This window comes from Phyllobates terribilis, unplaced genomic scaffold, assembly GCF_046119375.1.
Source record: "Phyllobates terribilis strain yellow unplaced genomic scaffold, ASM4611937v1 Scaffold_7__3_contigs__length_470593459, whole genome shotgun sequence".
NCBI classification, from domain to species: domain Eukaryota; kingdom Metazoa; phylum Chordata; class Amphibia; order Anura; family Dendrobatidae; genus Phyllobates; species Phyllobates terribilis.
In genome coordinates this window covers 384,545,156-384,570,072 of record NW_027362767.1, presented here as the reverse complement: position 1 = coordinate 384,570,072, position 24,917 = coordinate 384,545,156, and the positions used below count along the sequence as shown (strand labels likewise).

The 24,917-nt window shown below is 42.3% G+C and overlaps 1 protein-coding gene across 1 annotated transcript; it reads left to right on the top strand.

Moving 5' to 3' along the window:
* Window positions 1-23,388, top strand: LOC141154910 (zinc finger FYVE domain-containing protein 1-like). Its single transcript, XM_073641456.1, has 12 exons — window positions 1-91; window positions 881-1,219; window positions 3,112-3,616; window positions 5,280-5,497; window positions 6,442-6,548; window positions 7,587-7,695; window positions 7,883-7,980; window positions 8,845-8,962; window positions 11,559-11,729; window positions 11,873-12,050; window positions 14,841-14,948; window positions 16,100-23,388. Exons 2-12 carry the CDS (start codon window positions 1,109-1,111, stop codon window positions 16,330-16,332), a joined length of 1,956 nt encoding a protein of 651 aa, XP_073497557.1. The 5' UTR covers window positions 1-91; window positions 881-1,108; the 3' UTR covers window positions 16,333-23,388.
* Window positions 23,389-24,917: the final 1,529 nt, after the last annotated feature.

The following is a 24,917-nucleotide window of genomic DNA, read 5'->3' as shown; positions in this document are numbered from 1 at the left end:
GACCTCAGTTAATGTCTGACATGACATCAGCGCTGCAGACAACAACAGACACTGGAGCCGCGGTGGACACTCAGTGCTGGACCTTGGAAGGGTGAGTAAAGCTCAATTTCAGGAGAAAGGGGTCTTTTGAAACTAGTAAACCATTTTATTTAATTTATTACTTGCACAATATTTTTTTTGGTCATTTCCACCCCCCCAAAAAAAACAATGCAACGTGCTGAGGATAAGGTGTTTTTTTCATGTAATTCTATTGACTCTTCTACAGGACATAAACCAAAGACGCCTGTGTCCCTACAATTTTACTTACTACCTATTCGTAGGCTATGTGATAAGTCCCTGACACCCAGCCGTGTATTCTGCTCTTTTCCACCAGTCCCGCAGACTATAAATTGAGTGGAAAGCTGCGCGTGATCTTCTGATCGGCGTTTAAAATGTAAAAAAAAATCCTAAAAATCACTTCTTTTTTTTTTTTATAAACGAAATTACTATAAATTACAAATCAATTTATTTGGAGCCTTACATAAATCTGAACCCCGACTAAAAAACAACAACATTTTTTTTCCCCACATAAAACAAATTCCCATACAGCCATGTCAGGAAAATAATAAAAGTTATATCTGCTAAAAAGCAAAGCCGTAAAAATAAAATAAAATTGTCCTGTCAATGCCTTTTCAGGCCTGGTCATTAAGGGGTTAACAGCCATATTTCATCTGTCTGAAACCTGCAAAAAATACCTGTGATCCAGAAAATAAAAAACTGTCTCCCTAGTGCCCCCTAGTGCCTGGAGGCAATCTTCAATATTTATAGTCACTTTATATAAACCCAGTTATTTACAAATAAAGCAACAATTGGTGGCTCATACGTTGTTGTTATTCTGCAGAGAAATATTCTGTATTTGGAGGATTTATGATGAAGATTCACAAGTAAAAGGTCAGCAGGATGGAGTCTCCCTGCACCACGTGAGCACAAGTCCTCGCAGTACCGCGGCCGGGCCGCTGGGTGGCACTGCAGCTCTCCACTATGTTTTGTAAACATTGAAACTGAAAGTCCCCGGTGCAATGTCTGCGGGCCGCGCAGGGTGACGGTCGCGTCTGTCCCGGCCTGGACTATGTCTGCCGTGCTCCCGGAGCATCCCCTGTCCATGAAGAGTGACCAGGGTGAGGAGGAGGAGGAGGAGGACGGCAGCATCTTACTGGTGGACGACAACGAGAACTTGCAGGTAGGAGGAGACTTCAGTGTGAACGTGGTGTATAGATACATAGAGGCCACAGGGCAGATTGCTCCACCAACGGCAGTCACAAGACCAGCGCCCCCTCTACCTGCCCCAGGGGCCCCTCTACCTGGCCGAGAACCCCCTGTACCTGCCCCAGAGCCCCCTCTACTTGCCCCAGGGGCCCCTGTACCTGGCCGAGAACCCCCTGTACCTGACCCCTCTACCTGCCCTCTGTACCTGTCCGACTGCCCCCTGTACCTGCCCCAATTCCCCCTCTGCTTGCCCCCTGTACCTGGCCGAGAGCCCCCTCTACCTGCCCCCTGTACCTGACCGAGAGCCCCCTGTACCTGCCTCAGGGGCCCCTGTACCTGGCAGACAGCCCTCTGTACCTGCCCCAGCGCCCCCTTTACTTGCCCCCTGTACCTGGCCGACTGCCCCCTGTATCTGACCCAGAGCCCCTTGTACCTGCCCGAGAGCCCCCCTGTACCTGCCCGAGAGCCCCTTGCTGTCCCCTACCTGGCAGAGAGCCCCCCTGTACCTGCCCCAGATTCTCCGTGTACCTGTCCCAGAAGCCCCTTGTACCTGCCCAAGAGGTCCCCTCTACATGCCTCAGTGACCCCTGTACCCGCCACAGTGCAACTTGCAAAATAAATCACAAAACAACAAAGCTTTTTCTTTTATTACATTGCAAATGTAATTAATTAATAAATAAAATACATTTCCGGTAGATTAAAGGAGTTGTTCAGATCTTCGATATTGATGACTTATCCCACCACCGATCAGCTGTGTGCAGTATACAGAGCCAGAACGGCGCGGCCAAAATGGGCTGTGCTCTGAAGGGGTTAAACTGAATTCTAACCTCGTGGGCCATAAACTGCTCCCTCTAGTGGCAGCTGCAAGCAGCCAGGATTTTTTAATTTACGGAGAAAATCAGACCCCTGTAATGTTATATGGAGAAAATAGATCAGTGCAGAATCGTGGAGACAAAGGCAAAGTGGTGAGAAACCTTTATGTGTGTCATTAAGAAAACAGGACAGGACCTCTATGTTCTTCTCTGATTATAGCTCACAATTAGGGTACTGGGTATTTTTATTCTCGTGACTCATTTTACCTGAACCATTTAGGGTTAGCGGTATCCCAGAGAGGACATGCACTGATTAATAATGATACCAAGAGATTTACTTCTCCAACACAGAAACCAGATTGTAAAGGGCCCGTACAGAACGCCCGGCCAAGCTCACTGATAACCGGGAGGACTGTCTAATGCAGGGGCCGCCCAATCCTTCCAAATTATGTTTTGGAAGATGAGGATTGGGCATGTTGAATTTTATTTTTTTCCCTAAAACCCCCCACCTGAGGCTGCAAGTTGAAAAGAAACCAAACAAACTGAGCTTCACTCACCCTCCCTGGGTCCGGCACTGAGACTCCTCTGCTGCTTCCAGTGTCTTTCATTGTCTGCAGTGTTTACAGCACTGCAGCCAATCAGTGAGCTCAGTAGCTTGTGCCGTTAACTCGGGGAGAAATTCTGAGCTCACTGATTGGCTGCAGTTCTGTCAACATGATGTCAGCACTGCTGACAATACCTGCCACCCGGAGCAGCAACGGAGACTCGGTGCTGGACCCGGGGAGGATGAGTGAAACTCAGTTTGTTTTTGAAAAAAAAAATTGTGCTTTCACAAAGTTCTGGTTTCCCAAGACAGAAAACCAGTTTTAAAAGGGTCATAAAAAGCCCATGGGTGGTGGAGGGCTTTGTTGTCATCTTGGCCCAGGAACTTCAAGAGCACCTCCGTCATCGATAGATATGAAGCATTACCTGTAACGATACTTGGATCCATCAACAGGACGTCTGCTGCTGTCTCCGGTAATGTTCTGATTTTTATTTATTTTTTTGCTTTAAGGTGAAAGATGTGTCAGAGCTCATTACCAGGCTTGGCTGTAGTCCACAAGAGCCTGTGAAAGTTCTCAGTATTTTTGGCAACACTGGAGATGGAAAATCCCACACTCTCAACCATATGTTTTTTGGGGGTCTGGAGGTCTTCAGAACGTCCCCTTCTCAGGACTCGTGCACCATCGGTGTGTGGGCTGCATACTACCCGGCCTTGTCTCTGATTCTGCTGGACACGGAAGGTCTTCTTGGGGCCACCGATAAACAGAGCCAGAGGCTACGTCTTCTTCTGAAGGTCCTGGCGGTGTCCGATCTGGTGATATACAGGACACGGGCGGAGAGGTTACACAATGATATGTTCCAGTTTCTTGGAAATGCTTCCAAGGCTTACCTGAAGTTCTTCACCCCGGAGCTGAAAGCCTTATCGAGTCGCTGTGGTCTGGAAGTCACTTTGTCCAGTCTTGGACCAGCTCTTCTTATTTTCCATGAGACGTTACGGACAAACCTGCTGGGTCATGGTGAGGAGGCTTTTTTTTATATACAGTGCATTGTGAAAGTATTTGGCCCCCTTGAACTTTTCTACCTTTTGCCACATTTCTGGCTTCAAACATAAAGATATAAAATTCTATTTTTTTGGAGAAGAATCAAAAACAAGTGGGACACAATCGTGAAGTGGAACGAAATTTATTGGATATTTTAAACTTTTTTAACCAACTCAAAACTGAAAAATGGGACGTGCAATATTATTCGGCCCCCTTGAGTTAATACTTTGTAGTGCCACCTTTTGCTGCGATTACAGCTGCAAGTCGCTTGGGATATGTCTCTATCAGTCTTGCACATTGAGAGGCTGAAATTCTTGCCCATTCTTCCTTGCAAAACAGCTCGAGCTCATTGAGGTTGGATGGAGGGCGTTTGTGAACAGCAGTTTTCAGCTCTTTCCACAGATTCTCGATTGGATTCAGGTCTGGACTTTGACTTGGCCATTCTAACACCTGGATACGTTTATTTTTGAACCATTCCATTGTAGATTTTGCTTTATGTTTGGGATCATTGTCTTGTTGGAAGATAAATCTCCGTACCAGTCTCAGGTCTTTTGCAGACTCCAACAGGTTTTCTTCCAGAATGGTCCTGTATTTGGCTCTGTCCATCTTTCCATCAATTTTAACCATCTTCCCTGTCCCTGCTGAAGAAAAGCAGGCCCAAACCACGATGCTGCCACCACCATGTTTGACAGTGGGGATGGTATTTTGAGGGTGATGAGCTGTGTTGCTTTTACGCCAAACATATCGTTTTGCATTGTGGCCAAAAAGTTTGATTTTTGGTTTCATCTGACCAGAGCACCTTATTCCACATGTTTGGTGTGTCTCCCAGGTGGCTTGTGGCAAACTTCAAACAAGACTTTTTATGGATATCTTTGAGAAATGGCTTTCTTCTTGCCACTCTTCCATAAAGGCCAGATTTGTGCAGTGTACGACTGATTGTTGTCCTATGGACAGACTCTCCCACCTCAGCTGTAGATCTCTGCAGTTCATCCAGAGTAATCATGGGCCTTTTGGCTGCATCTCTGATCAGTCTTCTCCTTGTTCGAGATGAAAGTTTAGAGGGACGGCCGGGTCTTGGTAGATTTGCAGTGGTCTGATACTCCTTCCATTTCAATATGATCGCTTGCACACTGCTCCTTGAGATGTTTAAAACTTGGGAAATCTTTTTGTACCCAAATCCGGCTTTAAACTTCGCCACAACAGTATCTCGGACCTGCCTGGTGTGTTCCTTGGTCTTCATGATGTTCTCTGCACTTGAAACAGAACCCTGAGACTATCACAGAGCAGGTGCATTTATACGGAGACTTGATTACACACAGGTGGATTCTACTTATCATTGCCAGTCATTTAGGACAACATTGGATCCTTCAGAGATCCTCACCGAACTTCTGCACTGAAAGTAAAGGGGCCGAATAATATTGCACGCCCCACTTTTCAGTTTTGAATTTGTTAAAAAAGTTTAAAATATCCAATAAATTTCATTCCACTTCACGATTGTGTCCCATTTGTTGTTGATTCTTCCCCAAAAATTAGAATTTTATATCTTTATGTTTGAAGCCAGAAATGTGGCAAAAGGTAGAAAAGTTCAAGGTGCCAAATACTTTCACAATGCACTGTATATCTACATTGTTTTTCACAGGAAGCAAAGTCCATGGACAGGCGGAGACCGACCTTCTCAAGAGATTCCATGAGCTGGGGACCCCTCCAGAGGCCTTCAGCTCAATCCACTACGTGGGAGCAAAGACTGTAGTTCCTCCCACTGATTTCTCCCAATTAAAAGAAATCGTTAAGAAGCAGGTGTTGGATACATCGACTCGTTCATCCAGACCACTGGCCCATGTGTTCACGGCCCTGCAGGTATGATGCAGGAATGACTCCTGTAGGTTTGAGCATAATGCGGTCACCATTAATTTTAGGGTTTGTTCTCCTTTGGAACTATCTATTTCCAAAGTCTCCAAGTTGAAAGCAGCATAGTATAGTCTTAAGTGAAAATCGACGTTTTGTGTTCACAGCTCCTCTGCAGAGCTATGGGCTTAGAGATGGGCATATCGATTGGCGGTTTTTCGGCCAGGTCCATAGTCTGTAGACGCTGGACAGATAGCTCTCCAATCTCTTACCTTCCCAGCTCCAGTGATGCGGCTTTTGATTAGCTAGGGCCGGTGCAATGTCTGCTGGGCAACACGCCGCAACGATGACGTCTTACCGGGCCTAGCTTGTCAAAAATCACATGTAGGGTAAGAGATTCGCCAGCTTCCTATCCAGCGTCTACAGACTACTGACCTCGTCGATGGACCAGAGTCCCACAAATCGATCTTACTATCTCTATCCATTGGCCCCATAGAGGTGGGATCCACATATATTAGACATTAAAGGGGTATTCCCATCCCCAAGATCCTATCCCAATATGTAGTAGGTGTAATAATAATAATATTAGCAAATCCCTCCAATTAGAAATGTAGTATAGTTCTTCTGATTTGCTATGTCACTTACCCCATGTGCAGGGCATTGCAGGAGCTTAGGTATCCAAGGTTACGATTACTCATATAGTCAGTTAGGTAGTGGGCGTAACCACGGATACCTATAAAAGTAATCTTAACCTTGGATACCTAAGCTCCTGCAATGCCCTGCACATGGGGTAAGCAACATAGCAAATCAGAAGAACTATACTACATTTCTAATTGGAGGGATTTGCTAATATTATTATTATACCTACTACATATTGGGATAGGATCTTGGAGATGGGAATACCCATTTAATGACTTATTTTGTGGGATGGTAATGCCTGTGTGTTTCCCTTGCAGAGTCTGAGTGAGCGTTTCTCAGGGGATATTCCAGACGAGCAGGTTCATATCACCTCTTTCTTCCCAGACGAATACTTCACATGTTCTTTGCGTTGTCTGAGCTGCCGGTAATTCTATACATCAGCTAGGAATTTAATATATGTTTATTAGAAGACTGATTAGACAACGATGGTCCTGCCGTGTGTTAAGCTGGCCACCAGTTTAATAATTCACTTTAAAGATCAGTTTACAGTTGTTTTGTCTATGATACTAAGTCTGCGTTCTCACATTGCACCCGTGGTGCGTTATTTATTTTTTGCTGTGATCACAATAAAACCAAAACATTTTTTGCCGCACGTCTAGAAAATCATCAAATCATGTGAACGTAGCCTGTGGGTAAAGCAACCTGGTGCCGGTGCCCTGGGGAGAGAAGGATCCCACATGTCAGATTGCCGATCCTTTTGTTCTTTAGGGATAAGCCTCCGCCGAAGGGTGTGGCAGCAGCTTTCTCTTAGAGAACACAGGAGCACTCGGCAGGTTGAGTGCTCCTGTCTGAGGCCTCAGTCAGACATCCTATTTTCTCGAATAACACTCACAATAATGAATGGGGCCATTCACATATCCGTGATTTTCTGCGATCTGTACCAAATCGCGGAGATATGTCCGATTTTAATCTGATCGTCTAAGCAAAATTGGCCATGCAAGTCCGTGGAAAAATTGGACTGCGCTTGGATGGCTTTAGAGTGCAGTCCAATTTTCACAGACTTTTAGGTAGGAAAGGAATAGAGAATTTTTTTTTTTTTTACGTAGAAGACAAAACTTGGACCAAAGTGTGGGAAAACTCTGATCAAAATCAGTGATGAAACCCGGTCAGTTTTTCTCGTATGTGAAAAAACCTGACATGTGAATGAGGCCTAAGGCAGAGATGGCTGGGCCGATCCACGGCTGGGCTGATGGCCATCTGATGTGTATAAGGGGCTTTACATTGTGTAAGTTTGCAAGACGGAAATTAAATTTATCTTTCTCTTATTGATTATACAACATACCACGTTGTCGTCTTATCACGGAAGCTGCTGGTTCTGATTAACAAGACAAAACAATTAAATATCTGGGGTCTCGTCACTGCCGCCTCCATTCATTGCAAATCTATTATTTCTAACCCCCAGGTCTCGATGCAAGAACAGGATGAACCATCTGAAGGACGGCGTTCTCCACCAGACCGATGGTCTGTGTCATTACGCCCATGAGTATAACAACAAAGTCTTAATATGCAAGGTGAGTGGGGGGGGGCGAGATACAGAAAAGTGTGGGAGGCGTGGAGGATCGAGACGTGTCTGATCAGTGGGACTTATAAGGTCACTTTCTGTTGAGCTTGGGTTTATGGGATCGAGCTGTACATACATATGTTATAGGACAGATATATGGAATGAGTGTTTTATAAATTCTGGTTTCCTTCCCGCAGCGATGTTATGAGAGTGGACGAGAGATGCTGGTCATCCCGAGGACTTTAGCGTCCACAGACAGCCCCTGGTTGGGTTTGGCAAAGTACGCCTGGTCTGGGTACGCTTATTTATTTTTTTAAATTATTCTTACATTGCTTGTTTTGAAAGTGTTAGTCCCAGCTTTTTTATATGAGTATTATTGGATAGAGCTTGTAAGTACCAGCAATTTTGCAATTTACTGCTAATTAAAATTTTCAGCCGTTCTTGAGATATTAATACTTTTATTCTTTTGTGTACAGCTTGTTTCCTTGGACACCGTCCACTGCTGGTAGACAGCAGAACATGTGCAGTGCCTACAGGCACTTTTTTTATTGAACTTGAAACCCCTGTTTTGAAGCTGGCCAGGATCGCTGGAGTGGGATGTTACCTCCTAACCCTGGCCAGCTTCAACACTGTGAGTACAAGATAGACAGCAGCAGTGGTCGGTCTCCTAGGCAACGAGCTGTAAACAAAACGGGTAATATCTCAAAAACGGCTGAACATTTTAATAAGCAGTAAATTGCAAAAGTGCTTGTTTTTACAAGCTCTTATCCAACAATACCCATCTATGAAGATGGGAATAATCCTTTTATGTTTTGCCTGTAATATCCAAGGGAGTGGATCTGGTTAATAGAAAATAAGGGTTTGTCCTGTAATTTCACTCCAGCGCCATATAGTGTCAAAATAACACTCCATTTAGAGGCCTAATAATAATGCAATACAAATAATACCGCCATACAGCGTTAAATAATACCCGTGGATTTTTGCTAGAAATGCTCAGTTTGCCATCCCTGAAAGAAAGCTTGCCAGGTTGTGTTTTCTTTTTTTTTTGGGTAATTTACTACCAAAAAATTCGGTGCAAATGCTGAAAATAATTCATTTTTAGCACGTGAAACGCTCCATGTAGAAATACTGATATTATTACGATGATCCTCATTCCCAGGTATGTCCTTGAATGCCGAGTGTGTGGGATAATTTATCGCAGTCGACAGTATTGGTACGGAAATCGGGAGCCGGATGGATCAGTTGTTCGCCAGGAGGTTCGCCACGTCTGGTCCGAGGTGCTTGCAATATATTGGTTATTTTATGTGACTATGACAGAAGAGAGTCGTGTTTAACCCCTTCCTGACACGGGATGTATCAGGATCTGATACATGGCGTTTAACCCTTTAAATCAGAAATTGACTGCAGCATTGTAATGGTTCTGTAGCATGCGCGTGACAGGTGCTGATGGATGAAAGTAGCATCAAACCGACACCACCGCCATCTTTGTACTCCCAAAAAGCTTAGCTGCGCTTCCAAGGAAATCGTCATTTTCTCTGCATATTTCAGTACTGAAATATTGCAGCATACAGTGCAAACGATCGCAAGTTCAAGTCCCGTAGTTGTAAAATCTACCAAAAAAAGAAATAGAACAAATATTTAAAAATAATAATACATTTTTTTTTTTTTTTAATTATTTTAATAAATGTTTGAATCTCCCTCCTTTTTCCAAACCAAAGATAAAGAAATTAATAAAATATTTGATCTCGTTGCATCTGCAAAAATGTTTACAAACCCCCTGGATACACGAAGTAAAGATAATAAAATAGCAACACCAGAATTGCCATTTTTCAGTTGTCGCCCCATCAACAGAAAAAAAATGCAATAAAAAGCGATCAAAATATTGTTTGTATTCCAAAATGGAAAGAATTTAAATTACATATTGGAAAGCAAAAAAAAAACGAGGCCAAAACAATTATTTAACTTTTTTTTTTCTTTTTTACACAATTCAGCAGTCAGCTTTGCGTGTTTTTCACCATTTTACCCCACTCTTGTTTTTTTTTTTCAGTACATTTTATGGTAAAATTAATTAAACTACAACTCGTCCCGCAAGAAGCAAGCCCTCATATGGCTATGTCAAATGGGAAAGAAAAAAAAAAAACAAATGGCAAAAAATGAAAATTGGCTGCTTTCTTAAAGGTTTAATATAATGCAGGGCAAATGCATTCAAAGAAGCACTCCTCCTCCTCCTCCCATGAAAATTTGTATCCTTTTAATATATTGCAGTCATCATATTATACAGCACTGTGTACTTACAATTGCTCTTTTTGCCTTTCTACCCAGCTAATTCTTCTTTTCCATTAGGTCTATGACATCACATGACTAGCTGAATCCATCTAAGCTCTATGTAGAAACAGGAGGTCAATTTTCTCTGCATGAGTCACTGCAAAATTCCCTGGCAGGGGGAGGAGGGAGCAGCTGGGTCAGGAGTGGAAGAGGGGAATGATTCATACAGGGACAAGAGACTTCCTGTTTCTACATAGAGGAGAGAAAAGAGAAGATTTAACTGGGTAGAAAGGGAAAATGAGCAATTGTAAGTACACAGTGCTATATAATATGATGATTGCAATATATTAGCAGGATAAAAACTTTGTTGGGAGGAGTGCTTCTTAAAAAGGGTGAACGGAAAGGTCAAAAGTGATAAGTCTGCAGTCACTCTGTGTGACTGCAGACTTATGAATCCACCCAGCGCAGACACTGTGCGCTGGAGGGATTCACCGGTATGAGACCCGGGACCGGAGGCTATGTATATGTTCCTGTGAAGATCTGAGATTGTGGGTTGTAAATAATCACTTAGGCAGATTAACGATGCAACAATATTTTATTAATCACATCCATGGTAATACAGCAATTCCAGGTAAATAGCCAAAATACAATTCTCTCAGTCCTTAAGTTCCCAACCTGGGATCAGTAGTTCCATTGGCTTTGTATCAGTCCATACTCACTGTCTCCCAACTTTGGTAGGCTCACATATTTTGTATCTATAGTCTGTAGCCTCAGTCCACGATCCTCCAGACCACAGATAAAACGATGGAAACACAGGTATCCAGTAGGAACAATCCTTTAAGAAAGTTTAAATCCAAACGACAGATCCCACAATGGTAACATGCTTATACATCCATCCTTCCAAGTCCTCAGTCTCCATCCTCCTCCTTCCATGTCCTTCCACAAACTCCTCACTAAAACGTGTCCTTTTTCCTCCCTGGGGTCAGGCCCCTCAAATGTCAGAAGTGATGACACCCTCCCCCTTAAGTATTTACTTTAGCTGAAACAATGAAGAATATTCCAAGAGCCTTCACCTGAGACTGCATGTAAGACGTGGTCACATGTGGTGACGGCTCCACTGTGTCTACAATCAACACTCACATAATGGGCTTATTCCCTTTTGGAACAATAGTTAGAGGCTTCTGAGATACTGATGAGATTAGTGGAATGCTGGACACTTTACAAGTGCGCATTAATAAAACACAGCCAGCAAATCTCTAATAAAACAGAATAATAATATTGCCTAAAATGGGTGCTCTGTGCTGGAAAAGTCTTTAGTAAGTGGTCAGCTCCTCACAGTCCCGCTCAGTGTTTGACTGCCAACAAGGTATCAACGCTGCAGCCAGTACCAGATAAAAGGAGTAGTGGCGGAGAATCGTCGCTGTACTAGAGGAAGGTGAGAAAAGCAGAGTTTGTTTTTTTATAACAAAATGTTCCACAATTTTGTAAACGGGGACAACCCCTTTAATACAGTCGAGGCCGAATAGTGCTATGTCCCGTGTTATACTTGTCCCTTAAAGGACACCATGAGAATGTGTTTCACTTCAGTGTCTGAATATTTCCCTGCAGAGCGACTCTTGCTCCCTGGACCAACACAATGCAGCTCAGCGGGTCCTGGACGGGGTCACCCTGGTTATACAGTCTGTGAATGAGTACAGTGCTGGGCCCACCCGTGCCGTCACCTCCTGGGTCACTGACCGCGTGGCTCCTACTTATTGGCGCCCCAATGCAGATATTACGGTAAGATTTAGGGAATATGTCACAACCTTGCTGGCCGCTGTGGTACGTGCAAAGATTATATTCTTAATACTTGGTCTGTAATTTGAATGCTAATGAAAATATTTCTCCCATATTTTTCTATGCAACTTGTCGACCACCTAAAGGAGTGTCACGGGTGCAAGAAGGTCTTCCAAATAGCCGAGCAGAAGCACCACTGCCGAGTTTGTGGAGAAGGCTTCTGCCATACCTGCTCCAATCAAAAGATGCCTGTCCCTGAGAGAGGCTGGGGTCCGTCACCGGTGCGGGTCTGTAAAAAGTGTCACAGTAAAGGGCCTGGGAAAGGTAAGAAGCAAAATGATGATGCCCAGTGGTAGGTGGACATGGACTATCAAGAGATAACGCACATGGTGGGAGAACAGGTGTCCTGACCCCATTCTGCAAGATGGAGACTAAGTGGAAATGCTTTCTTAGCTTTTCCTGGAATTATTGTTTCCTGCCACCTTGGTTTGCAAAACAAGGTCAAGGGGCCTCCGTTCTCTTTTTGGCTGGGAGTTTCATAGTAATCCAACACTGAGATCTCCAGTAAGAATGAGAGGTCCGGGTCACAATCAGCAGCAATCTCCATTAATGAAAAAAAAAATTGAAATCTTTTCTTGGTCCTGACATCTGCATGCACTTCTCTGGTCTGTAAATCGTACCAAAGTAGTGAATGCTGCGTTTTTTTTTTTTTTATGTATATATTTTTTTCCAACGCAGATCATTTCTCTGCGTGTAAAATCACTGGCAATAATGGTTACGTGCTCTGTCTGTGTGCCGATCATCGTGTACACTGACAGCTCTGGTCTGCATAATGAGCTCTTCTGAAATAGCCCATATAGTGATCAAGAAGTCATAGGTGCGCCAACATAGTAAATACAGATCGAGGATGTTTTTGTTTTTAACAAACTTTTGAAATTTTATTTAACCACTATATATATATATATATATATATATATATATATATATATATATATATATATATATATATATATATATATATATATATATATATATATATTAGTACAGACCAAAAGTTTGGACACACCTCATTTAAAGATTTTTCTGTATTTTCATGACTTTGAAAATTGTACATTCACACTGAAGGCATCAAAACTATGAATTAACACATGTGGAATTATATACTTAACAAGAAAGAGTGAAACAACTGAAAATATGTCTTATATTCTAGGTTCTTCAAAGTAGCCACCTTTTGCTTTGATGACTGCTTTGCACACTCTTGGCATTCTCTTGATGAGCTTCAAGAGGTAGTCACCGGAAATGGTCTTCCAACAACCTTGAAGGAGTTCCCAGAGATGCTTAGCACTTGTTGGCCTTTTTGCCTTCACTCTGCGGTCCAGCTCACCCCAAACCATCTCGATTGGGTTCAGGTCTGGTGACTGTGGAGGCCAGGTCATCTGGCGTAGCACCCCATCACTCTCCTTCTTGGTCAAATAGCCCTTACACAGCCTGGAGGTGTGTTTGGGGTCATTGTCCTGTTGAAAAATAAATGATGGTCCAACTAAACGCAAACCGGATGGAATAGCATGCCGCTGCAAGATGCTGTGGTAGCCATGCTGGTTCAGTATGCCTTCAATTTTGAATAAATCCCCAACAGTGTCACCAGCAAAGCACCCCCACACCATCACTCCTCCTCCTCCATGTTTCACGGTGGGAACCAGGCATGTAGAGTCCATCCGTTCACCTTTTCTGCGTCGCACAAAGACACGGTGGTTGGAACCAAAGATCTCAAATTTGGACTCATCAGACCAAAGCACAGATTTCCACTGGTCTAATGTCCATTCCTTGTGTTCTTTAGCCCAAACAAGTCACTTCTGCTTGTTGCCTGTCCTTAGCAGTGGTTTCCTAGCAGCTATTTTACCATGAAGGCCTGCTGCACAAAGTCTCCTCTTAACAGTTGTTGAAGAGATGTGTCTGCTGCTAGAACTCTGTGTGGCATTGACCTGGTCTCTAATCTGAGCTGCTGTTAACCTGCGATTTCTGAAGCTGGTGACTCGGATAAACATCCTCAGAAGCAGAGGTGACTCTTGGTCTTCCTTTCCTGGGGCGGTCCTCATGTGAGCCAGTTTCTTTGTAGCGCTTGATGGTTTTTGCAACTGCACTTGGGGACACTTTCAAAGTTTTCCCAATTTTTCGCACTGACTGACCTTCATTTCTTAAAGTAATGATGGCCACTCGTTTTTCTTTACTTAGCTGCTTTTTTCTTGCCATAATACAAATTCTAATAGTCTATTCAGTAGGACTATCAGCTGTGTATCCACCAGACTTCTGCACAACACAACTGATGGTCCCAACCCCATTTATAATGCAAGAAATCCCACTTATTAAACCTGACAGGGCACGCCTGTGAAGTGAAGACCATTTCCGGTGACTACCTCTTGAAGCTCATCAAGAGAATGCCAAGAGTGTGCAAAGCAGTCATCAAAGCAAAAGGTGGCTACTTTGAAGAACCTAGAATATAAGACATATTTGCAGTAGTTTCACACTTTTTTGTTAAGTATATAATTCCACATGTGTTAATTCATAGTTTGATGCCTTCAGTGTGAATGTACAATTTTCATAGTCATGAAAATACAGAAAAATCTTTAAATGAGGTGTGTCCAAACTTTTGGTCTATACTGTATATATATATATATATATATATATATATATATATATAAATAAAATGGGCTTATTTTTCAACATTTTGACGCATTTGGATTATGTTTTTTCCCATTTTTTTTTATATTGAAAAATGAATGCAATTCAAAGCTACAACTCGTACTGCAAAAGTAGTAATTGACAAATATAAAAGTTCTGGCCGTTGGAAAAATGGGAGGAAAAACGGAAACGTGAAAATGAAAGATCTCCCAGTCTTTTTAAAGGGTTACAGTGAATGTGAGATATGCCACTGTGGAACTTTGCTGCTTTTCATATCATTTATTTGTTCTTTCCCTTGGGTTATTTTTTATTAAATTCTTTCCATTTTGTAGCCCCTAATTCTGTTTTTTTGGGGGGTGAGGATCAAATAAAGTCTAAAATCCATGTGATATTTTGTAACTTTTTTTTCCCGTGTGTTTGTTGCTTTCACCACAGGTCAGCAGTCGGTGGAAGATGATGGGAGTAATCTCTTGCCTCGCAAAGTGACTGAGATGGCTCAAAGCTCCCTGAACATGGTGTCTTCTGTCATAGAATATCCTCTGTGTAAATCTTCTTTTGCCTTTTTTTTTAAAAAATTTTAGTGTGATTTCATTATATTTTAAAAGAACATAAAGTTATGGGCACCTTCAGGAGCTTTTTTTTTTTTTTTTTTTTACTTAAATGCTTCTCTTCTGACAGGGCTCCCCGCTGCCTAACTGCAGGGAGCCGGCACCCTGTTAACAGAGCATCCCGGAAGAAGAGCTTCTCTGTTGACATGGAGCAGCTAAATCACCGGCGCCGGGTAGAACAGGCAGGTAGTTGCCTCTTTTAGCAACTATCTGCCTGTTAGTTTTATAGGCTCATAGTAAAGAAAAATGTAATAGTCCTGGACAACCCCTTTAATTGGGAATCCGTCAGTGATCTCCTCTAACCAGTGAGTTTACAGCTTTTGTTTTCCTTCTTCTGAGCTCTTCTCTGCTGATTTTTTGACTACAGTGCTATTTTCTACTTTCATGTGGTCATAATTTAACAGAGAGAGCTCAGAAAAAGGAAAATAAGAGTTATGAGCTCTCTTGTTAGAATGAGCTTACAGACAGACTCTCGGTTACCCCATTCTGCAGCCGTCAGTAAACAGCGCAACACAGAGGCTACAGAAGACAGATGGTGCAATTATTTTTAATGAAACCTAATTGCAAAAATAATTTTAATTAAAAAATACATGCATTTAAATAAAATAAAGTCTCGCAATTAAGTCCTTTAATAGCTGTCAGCCGACAACTATTCTTCCTCATGCACAATCGTTTTGTCCGAGCGTGCATGTGTTTTCTCTGGGAAGGAGTGAATAAGCCACTGCCAGGCACTATATAACTTTGTAGGGACAGATTTCCGAAGATATTAACATTTAACACTCCTAAACTCTTACCATCGAGCGGGAGTCTGCACACCCCAAATCAAGGGGAAAAATATGCCGAAAAATACAGTGTGTGAATAAGCCCTAACACTGGGGAGAGAATAGACAAGATATTGCAGGATTTAGGAGCCAGACTATGAAATTTAGGAGCCATTGTGCTCTTCTTAGTAGTCCTGAAAATATAAGTGGTAATGAGTTGCAAAATGTGAATGTGTAGTAATATTAGATTTTGAAGGGATTGGAGCAATATGTCTGCATTTTTTTAATTTCATTTTTTTTTTCTTTTTTTTTTTTTTTTTTTTAGATTTTGTGAAGGAAGCAGCGCGCCCCAGCTACTGGGTATCGGACCAAGAGATCTCCCACTGCAACGGGTGCAAAAAAGTGTTCACACCTAACATGTCAAGACACCACTGCCGGGCTTGTGGCCAGGGTTTCTGCCACGTTTGCTCTGATTTCCAGCGGCCGGTCCCTTCTCGTGGGTGGTATCATGCTGTCCGAGTGTGCCAGATTTGTAATGTTAAAAAGGGTGAACTGTAAAATGGGCCATCCATGTGTGACAGCCATTACGGCTACTAGAAGATTATCTACTAATGCCTGAACTAATCATAGTGGATCTCTGTAGTGATCGCCCGCTCTGGCACCATCTTATTACCACTAATCAAAGTGGTTCTGGATCTTGCACCTTTTTTTAAAAGTTCATCTCAACTTTGTCAGGGATATTAATGTGATGTTTAGGACTGGAAACGGGTTTTCTTAAATATTCTCCCTACCCTGAACATCTTCCGTCTACCATCTTTATAGTAAACCTTTAAATATAAGCACTGACCACCTATGCAATGGGGGGGGTGGGGGGGGAGATAAAGGTACACATTAGACAGAGCATGTGTTTTATGACTACCCCAAAAAGCATAGTATACAGGATCATTGGAGAGAGGCTCAGCCCTTGTCGGGTCCCATATCTTGTGGCAAGGACCTGTATAGAGCTACTGTCTCTAAAGAGCTGTAGAGAAGGTGGGGAATGGAGGGCGAAACTAACACCTAACCCTTCTATCCTGCGTGGCGAAACCCAGCACCATAATGGGGTCATGTATGCCAATAACCTGGGGGGCAAGCAACGGGGAAGAAAATGGGATGATGATGTTCAGCACAACCTGGGGTCCAAGTGCCACAGTCCAAATACAGCATTTTATCCACCTTGAGACTTTATAGAAGTCTCAAGATGGTGCCTCGAAGGTAGATTGGGTAAGTTTCTGAGAGTGTGTAATCAGTGGGACGGATACATACACAAGGACAGCTGAAGGGGAGCTAAAAAACTAAAAGGTAACGGAGGTTTGGGGATTCATGGCCTACAAGGATCCATCACTAATTATACTCATCCTGTGATCTTTGATTTGCATTATTTTACCACTCTGACAATCATTTTTTTAATAATTGCAGCTCAGGTTTTCATTTGTAGAAAGTCTTATGTCAGCTCATCCTCTTCATATTAGTCGGAGAAATACAGACAATTGGAGAGAAAATGGTTTTCCGCACTCGACATGAAGTTTTTTTGACACGTTAGCACTTTATATAGGATTACATTGTAAAACTGATTAATCCAAAATAGAATTTAGCCTGTATTATTACATAGGTGCAAGAGATCTCAGACTAATTACCTTTTAAATAAAACTCTTCAATATAAAAAGTTCTGCTGGTTGTCATTGGAAACAGTCAGCAAGTTTGACAGACACGCCCCTAATAGTTTAAGGTGACATATTGTGGAAGGTTACAGTAGAATCGGTCAACCTCTGGCACTGACACCTGATCAGGAACTGTTCATTATTCGAGACAAGATAGTTGTTAAAAATAAGCTCTAGAACAACCAGAGCTCTGTCATACTGGATTTTCAGTTCACTGAGATTTTTTTAGCCAAAAATTGTAAATGGCTTATTCACTCGATGGGTCAAAATCGGCACAAGACACACTTGAGCCGAAGTCTAGACGCAACAGATTTAGGGTATAGATAAAGGCAACTTGATTTGTCACCCAGGAGATGGCCCTATCTACATCTAAACTCCTTTAATTGATTCCCAGTGTTGCTAATGTTATTAGATTACCCTATAATATTCAGCTAACATGAATTCAATAGCTTGCCAAAAATTGCAAAATAATTTCTTTACCGCAAAAATGTTGCATTAATGATGGAAACCATCAATGACCCCTGAATATCTTTGTGTGGTCACTTGGAAAAGCGGAATCATTGGTCGTTAAAGCAAACACTTGGACCTTGTATATTACAACCATTAACACACTGGTTGACCACTGCCCAAATACAGCAGTTTATCCACCTTGAGACTATATAGAAGTCTCAAGATGGTGCCTTGAAGGTAGATTGGGCCTTTACTGAGAGTAGGAGTGTGTAATCATAATCAGTGTGACAGATACATACACAAGGATGGCGGAAGGGGATCTAAAAGGTAACAGAGGTTTGAGGATTCATTACAGGGAGAGCCAGCTTTTATTTTTTGCCTAGAAAACCCCTTTAATTTGTCACTAATCTATCGAGGAATCTTGAATGTGTTTTCCACCAGAAAAGAACTACAGAAAACCACTTTTTGCAAAGTGCGGAATATTTATCCAATATCAATGTGACTCACTTCATTATTCCTTTTATATTTGCCATTGTCATAGATGCACAATACAGTCAGTGATACATTCCTTATATCCTTTATGCTGTGATATTTTATATCTTCTTTTTTGGGGGGTTTTAGAATAAATTTCTTCTTCCAGTTGTCTGGCACCTTCTTACTTTTCTTAGACAGTGAGCGTGTCTTTTCTCTCGTTGTTGCATGCGGTTGGGCTGCACCAGATGTTCCTCCGCATTGAACATATCATATAAACAGAGTGTCAGTATAGATAATGAGCAGGGTGATTTGTCGGGACCCTGGGGGATCATTTATGAAATTTTGGAAATCTCTTTCTCACCCTTTGCTCTACAGGTCTGTGAAGAAAAAAAAAATACTTGTCCATGACAATTATTTTTTAATAATCGCAGCCCAGGGTCTTGAAATACTCACATTTGTAGAAAGTCTATAAAGTTTTTGTCTGCTCATCCAATTCATAGTAGTCAGGAAAAACCGACAATTATAGAGTTAATGGAGTTTCTGACAAGTTAGCACTTTATATAGGATTACATTGTAAAATAAATGAATCCAGAATTCCTTGTTAGCAACCATTATTATATAGGCACAAGATATCTTAACTTTCCTACTTTTTTCTCTTTATAATAAAAAGTTGAGTAACTTTGGAAACACATTGATCCTGACTCATCGTCTGTATTATACAGCAGATACATAGTTTGCAGCTCTGCTGGTTGTATTGGAAACAGCAAGTTTGTGGACAGACCTACTCCTAGTTTAGCTGAGGACTCATAACGCTGCAAGATGTTTCTTTTATGTTCGACATTGTCATAGATGCACAAGATATCCCTTTTATTTTTATACTGCAATCTTTTTTTGGTTTGGCACTTTCTTAGATACTGAGCGTTTCTTTTATCTCATTATTGCATGCGGTTGGGTGGCACCAGATGTTTCTCTGCATTGAACATCTATATATATAATCGTCTTATCCCGTCTGTCTGTCTGTCCTGGAAATCCCGCGTCGCTCATTGGTCCGGCAGCGGCCAATCAGCGCCGCGGGATTTCTGAAAAAAAGATGGCGGCCGTTAGCGGCTCATCTGGCGGACGGAGGTCAGCAGCGATGCAGCAGGGAGATGAGCGGCACTAGCAGCACAACTACCCCCGACCGGTGCCGCTCACCTCCATGCGGCTAACGTCGGAAGATCAGCGGCTTGGCCCGCTGATCTCCCGACAGCAAGTGTGAACGGAGGATCGGGGAGCGGCGCCGCCGGTCGGGATGCTTCTGTAGCGAGCAGCCGCTCATCTCCCGGCTTCTAGCAGCAGAAGGAGCCGCACAGGCAGCGCCGCTCCCTGGTCCTCGCTAATACGGAGCCGCACAAGCAGCGCCGCTCCTGGGCCCACACTAATACGACGCTGATTGGTCGCGGTGGCCGGCCACGACCAATGAGCGAGATGGGCGGCAAATTTAAACGCCGCTCTGCTAATTGGTCGCGGTGGCTGGCCGACCGCGACCAATCAGCGAGATGGGCGGCAAATTTAAACGCCGCTCTGCTGATTAATCGCGGTGACCGGCCGCGACCAATCAGCGATTTTGGCGCCAAATTTAAACACCACTCTGCTGATTGGTCGATTTTATCGCCAAATTTAAACAAGCTCTCCGGTCCTCACTAACACAGCTCGCTGATTGGTCACGGGTGGCGGCCGCGACCAATCAGCGATTTTTGGCGCCAAATTTAAACAACGTTCTGCTGATTGCGCCCGGTCGGCCGCATACATATTCTAGAATACCCGATGCGTTAGAATCGGGCCACCATCTAGTATCATATAAACAGCTTGTCATTATAGATACTGAGGTGGGGATCATATATGAAAATTGGGAATCTCTCCCATGCTGAAAATCACAACATAGGTAATAAGCCATCAGAAAATTACTGTATATATTTTTCTTTTTAATTTTGGTTATTTTTTTCCCCCTCATTTCCATTTGTAATAAAATGAAAAATAAGAATTAGAAATCTTACAAGCCACTGGGGCTATTTTCTAATGCCCTGGTGTTTCAGGAAATGCACATGTACATTAGCAGCAATAGACTGACTCTGACCCTTTTTTTTTTTATTAAAGCATTTAATGAGCGTGTTGAAAGAGCATAGGGAAGGGAGGGGGAGGATGGGGTCTTTTATGATTGGTGGATCATGTGTTATCCGCTGTATATAGGGGTGTTACTTGACATAATCCTGCCTCTGCTGATAAAGAGCCTGCTGAAAACTTTTCCTGAAAGGTGAGAGGAACAGTGTTAGAATTGCAGGACTACTTTTTTTTTTTCAATACAGATCATGATATCAATAATAAAACTGTCTTTTTTTATATCTTTACACAAAAACCTGATTTAAACAAAAGGTAATTTTCCTAATAACCGATTAGCTCTTAATTATTAGCACTATACTTATTACAAGGCATTGTTTACAGTAAGTTTCTTCCGATCCCCAGTCTTAAAGGAGTATTTCAGTCTTGCTAAATAATTACATATTGATCAGATATGTCCTATGCTGATCATGGGAGTCTTATCAGACAGATCCCTCTCGATTAATAAACCCAAGGGGGTAAAACCACTTTGACATCTGTACTAAAACTCAGGTGGATGGCGCTGAGTTTTTCCTTTTTTTCTTTTGTTCTTGGTTTAGTCTATGAGAAAAAAATGATAAAAATGTCTGCATTTAGCGTGACCTCGGAGCATTGATGCGATACATGTAGAGGCGGAAATTTTCTTACTTTTTTCTTTAAACCCACTAGAACATTTTTCATGCATGAACAGAAGAAATATATAAGACATGACCTCCCCCCGGTCACTGACTCATCGGAGGAGTAGTCGATGTTCTCCGAACAGACAGCGGAGGGGGGAAGCTTAGATCACAGACTGCAAAATTAAGATTTCAGCACCTGGAAAGAGTCCAGGCCACGTCATCAACCCATTCTTTTCCTGCACAATTGTTTCACATACATACACATAGATGGCAGCTTTTGATATATTTTAAATGTATGATATTGATCTATGCTCTGAATAGGATCAATAATAACAGATTTGTGAGGACTCTGCACCCAGCTATTAGCCGTTCCGGTGGTGGCGGGGTGTAAGCAATGAATGGAGCCGGATCACCTCCGCTTACTGTGTAGTGACCACTTCTAATAACTGCAGCACAGCTTCTATCCTGATAACGCTGATCAGTGGGGTGTCAGATATGATATTGATGATCTATCTTAAGGATAGGTCATCAATATGGTGTGGCCAGACAACTGCTTTAAGGCCAAAACTAAACCACTGCAGAATTAGACTACACAAAGTGTTTGTAGTCTGTAAGCCTGGAGACATATATATATGCGTAAGCGCTGCATACACATTTTCAAGACCATTTTCAAAGTTGTTTTAGTAGTAACAGCATTGGAAGAATAATGGAAAAAAAAGGTCTTACATTTTATGACCTTGTCTTTTGTGACTGAGTGTTTGCCCTTTTTCACTTTTTTAAAGTTTAACTTTTTTTTTTCTTTTATTTTACATTGAGTAATTAACAGTTTCCTTAAACACTGGGTCAGTGGGATAGAATTTCACAAAGGATAAATTTCATGGAGTTTGTATCGGCAAGGGGAATCCCTCAGTTTCCCCCATAAACTAATAGAGGGGGGTGTTATTCTAAGGCTTATGGGCATCAATGTGAGGTGTCCGGGGCTCCTGCGGAGAGGTGCTGCAATCAGCCTTTCACCCAACTGACTTGAACCCCTTTAAGGGAAGATTCACACAAGCGATTTCTCCCCATTTGAAAAACGGGCCAATTCTGATCAGTGTTTGATCAGATCAGCTTTTCTCGTATGTGGAGAGTAAGCGCAAAAAAAGTATCTCCACCCTGTCCTTTCTGTTAGTCCATGAATGTTGACTGCACTCGGATGTCATCCGAGTGCAGTCCAATTTTTTTTTCATGGACCAATAGACTTGCATTGCCAATTTTGATCCGACGCCTCCCACCAAAATTGGACATGTCTGCGTTTTTTTTCTGCGCACCACTCAGTCCGATAAAAAAAATCGGACATGTGCACAGCCCCATAGAATATCATAGGTACGAGTGTGATCCATGAAAACCACAGATAGCTCTCGTACGAGAAAATCGGTCTTGTGCATGAGCCCGAAGGGCACAATATGGACAATGGTTTCTATGCAATCTGTTGCAAGAGGCTATTCTGCATGTTCCTCTGATTAATATATAGCGGTAGATTTCTGTTTGTGGCACAAGGGCTGTACACGATGTGCATCTTTTAATAAATTTAGCATCTTTTACTCCAGCATTCTTTTGATTAACATCAAGTATAATAACGCCTGAGTATATCTCCTCCCTAACATCTGAAATACTAAGGACAATTGTTCAATTTCTTTTCAAATTTAAAGTTTTATTGTTTTTTAAACATACAGAAAAAGAGAAATAGCAGCAAGCAATAATCTAGGGAAACCGGATACTCGGAAAAGCGATACCTTCCATGGTATAATAATATGGAGAAAAATAACAATTAGCCTTGAATGTAAGACAAAAATCTGATTAGGGAGAAATGAGGGTCACAGTGGACCCAAGCGTCACCTAAAAAGTGAGACAGAAAAGGCTGGAAAAGTTGGGAAGGTAATGAATATGGAGAGGCATGAAAGAGTGAAATATGTAGATAGGCAGGGGAGGGAAACGATAAAGAGGGAGGGAGAGAAGGGGATCAAGAGGTGGACTAAAGGACTTACAACAATTGGGAAAATTGAGGTCCCAACCATTCAAAATGGCGATGGGTCATGGTAAGATAAACATATGTATAATGGGGGGGAGAAGAAGACATCCCAGTGAAACCGTTTATTGGTATTTTTGGTATTCTCTATTTGCGTTATTAAGATTTCCATACGCTGGACCATACCAGTTTCTGTAAACCATTAAAGATGAAGTATTCAAAGATTTCCAATGATGAGAAATTATTATTTTGGCAGCTTGAAGCAAATGTCTCGTGGTTTGTTTTTTTTAATTAGGAAACATGAACAACATGACCGCTTCCGGTGTTTTAGGCATTACTACTCCCGTTACTTCCCAAATCACCTTAATAACTCCTTCTCAGGAAGCCCCTAGGATCGGGCAAGACCACCAAACGTTTGATTTGAGTACCTTCAGACACCCCACAACGTCAACATAGGTTTGGAAAACTCTGGAAACCACTTATGCAAAACCGAGGGAACACAATACCATGTAGAAATTATTTCAGAATTGGTTCAGTTGCAATTAGGGTTTATAGGAAAGCAACTGCCCCATTGTTCTTCTGTGAATTTTTGTTGTAACTTGGTTTCCCAGGATGTGCAGAAGTGGGAGAGGGAGTCGAAGTCCAGAGCCAACAGGGGTTTTGTAGGGGACAGATATGGCATGCCGAGGGGTAGGGGAGGTAGTGCATAGGTTTAAGAACGGAGAAAGAGGCTGTGCAGGATTAGGTCTTCCGGTTCGCAAGATATAAAAATAATGAAGTTGAATGTACTCAAAGTTTTGACCTATGGTGGGGGTAAGATGGTAGAGAGAGGCAGGAGAGAACTCTATGAGGTGACCTGATGAATATGAAAAGGCTCTTTTTTGGAACCACCCAGGATGGAGTTGGCTTAGGCACCTTGGGGAAGCTCGGGGATTGTCTGTTATACGGGTAAAATTCCCCTCACTTACTGCATATATAGAGTTTTTAGCATATGGCTACCACTATATGACAGGGAAATATTCTTGTTTCAGGCCAGGAGGGGACATGTCCGGGGTAGAGAGGGGATGGATAAGGAGAAAGTGTCATCAGCTATTTTGACCCAAAAATTAGAGTGAGGGCAATGCACAAAGTCAATTGTTCAATTTCTTAAAGTGAACTTGTGAGGACATTTTTATGTTCTAGAAGTAGTGGTATGGCTGTAAAAGTGTTGGTCCTACTAAAACAATGATACCTTCTTTGTAGAGATCAGATGTGCCAGTCATGAGTAGAGATGAACGAACGCCTGGTGTCCGGTGCTGAACTCCTAACATGGACTTCTCCTGGAAGTCCGTTTTACAATTCGGGAGTTGAGAGATTGATTTTTCCAGCCCCAAAGTTCGGGTCACAATCGATTTCAATGGGGTTTGGGTTCAGGTTCCAGTTCTGGTACCTGAACTGAACTTTAGACTAAAGTTCGGTCGGATACCAGGAGCCAAACTTCCCCGGGTCCGCTCATCCTTAGTCATAAGAAATCTAGAAGAGAAGCTATATGTTACACACTGGGGGGCGTCAATGCAATTAGACTGATTCTTTCAAGTACATTGACACGCCCCCAATGCACTTCCAGCCTGATTTGCATATGACTTCTAGGTTAGATTTCTAATTTCCATTTTGAAAATTGGATCTATAAAAAAAAAAGTGTTTTTATTAAGGGAAAAGCACTTATTGAGCAACGCCATTCATGCTGACAAATTTCCTTTAATATTTGCCGATCTT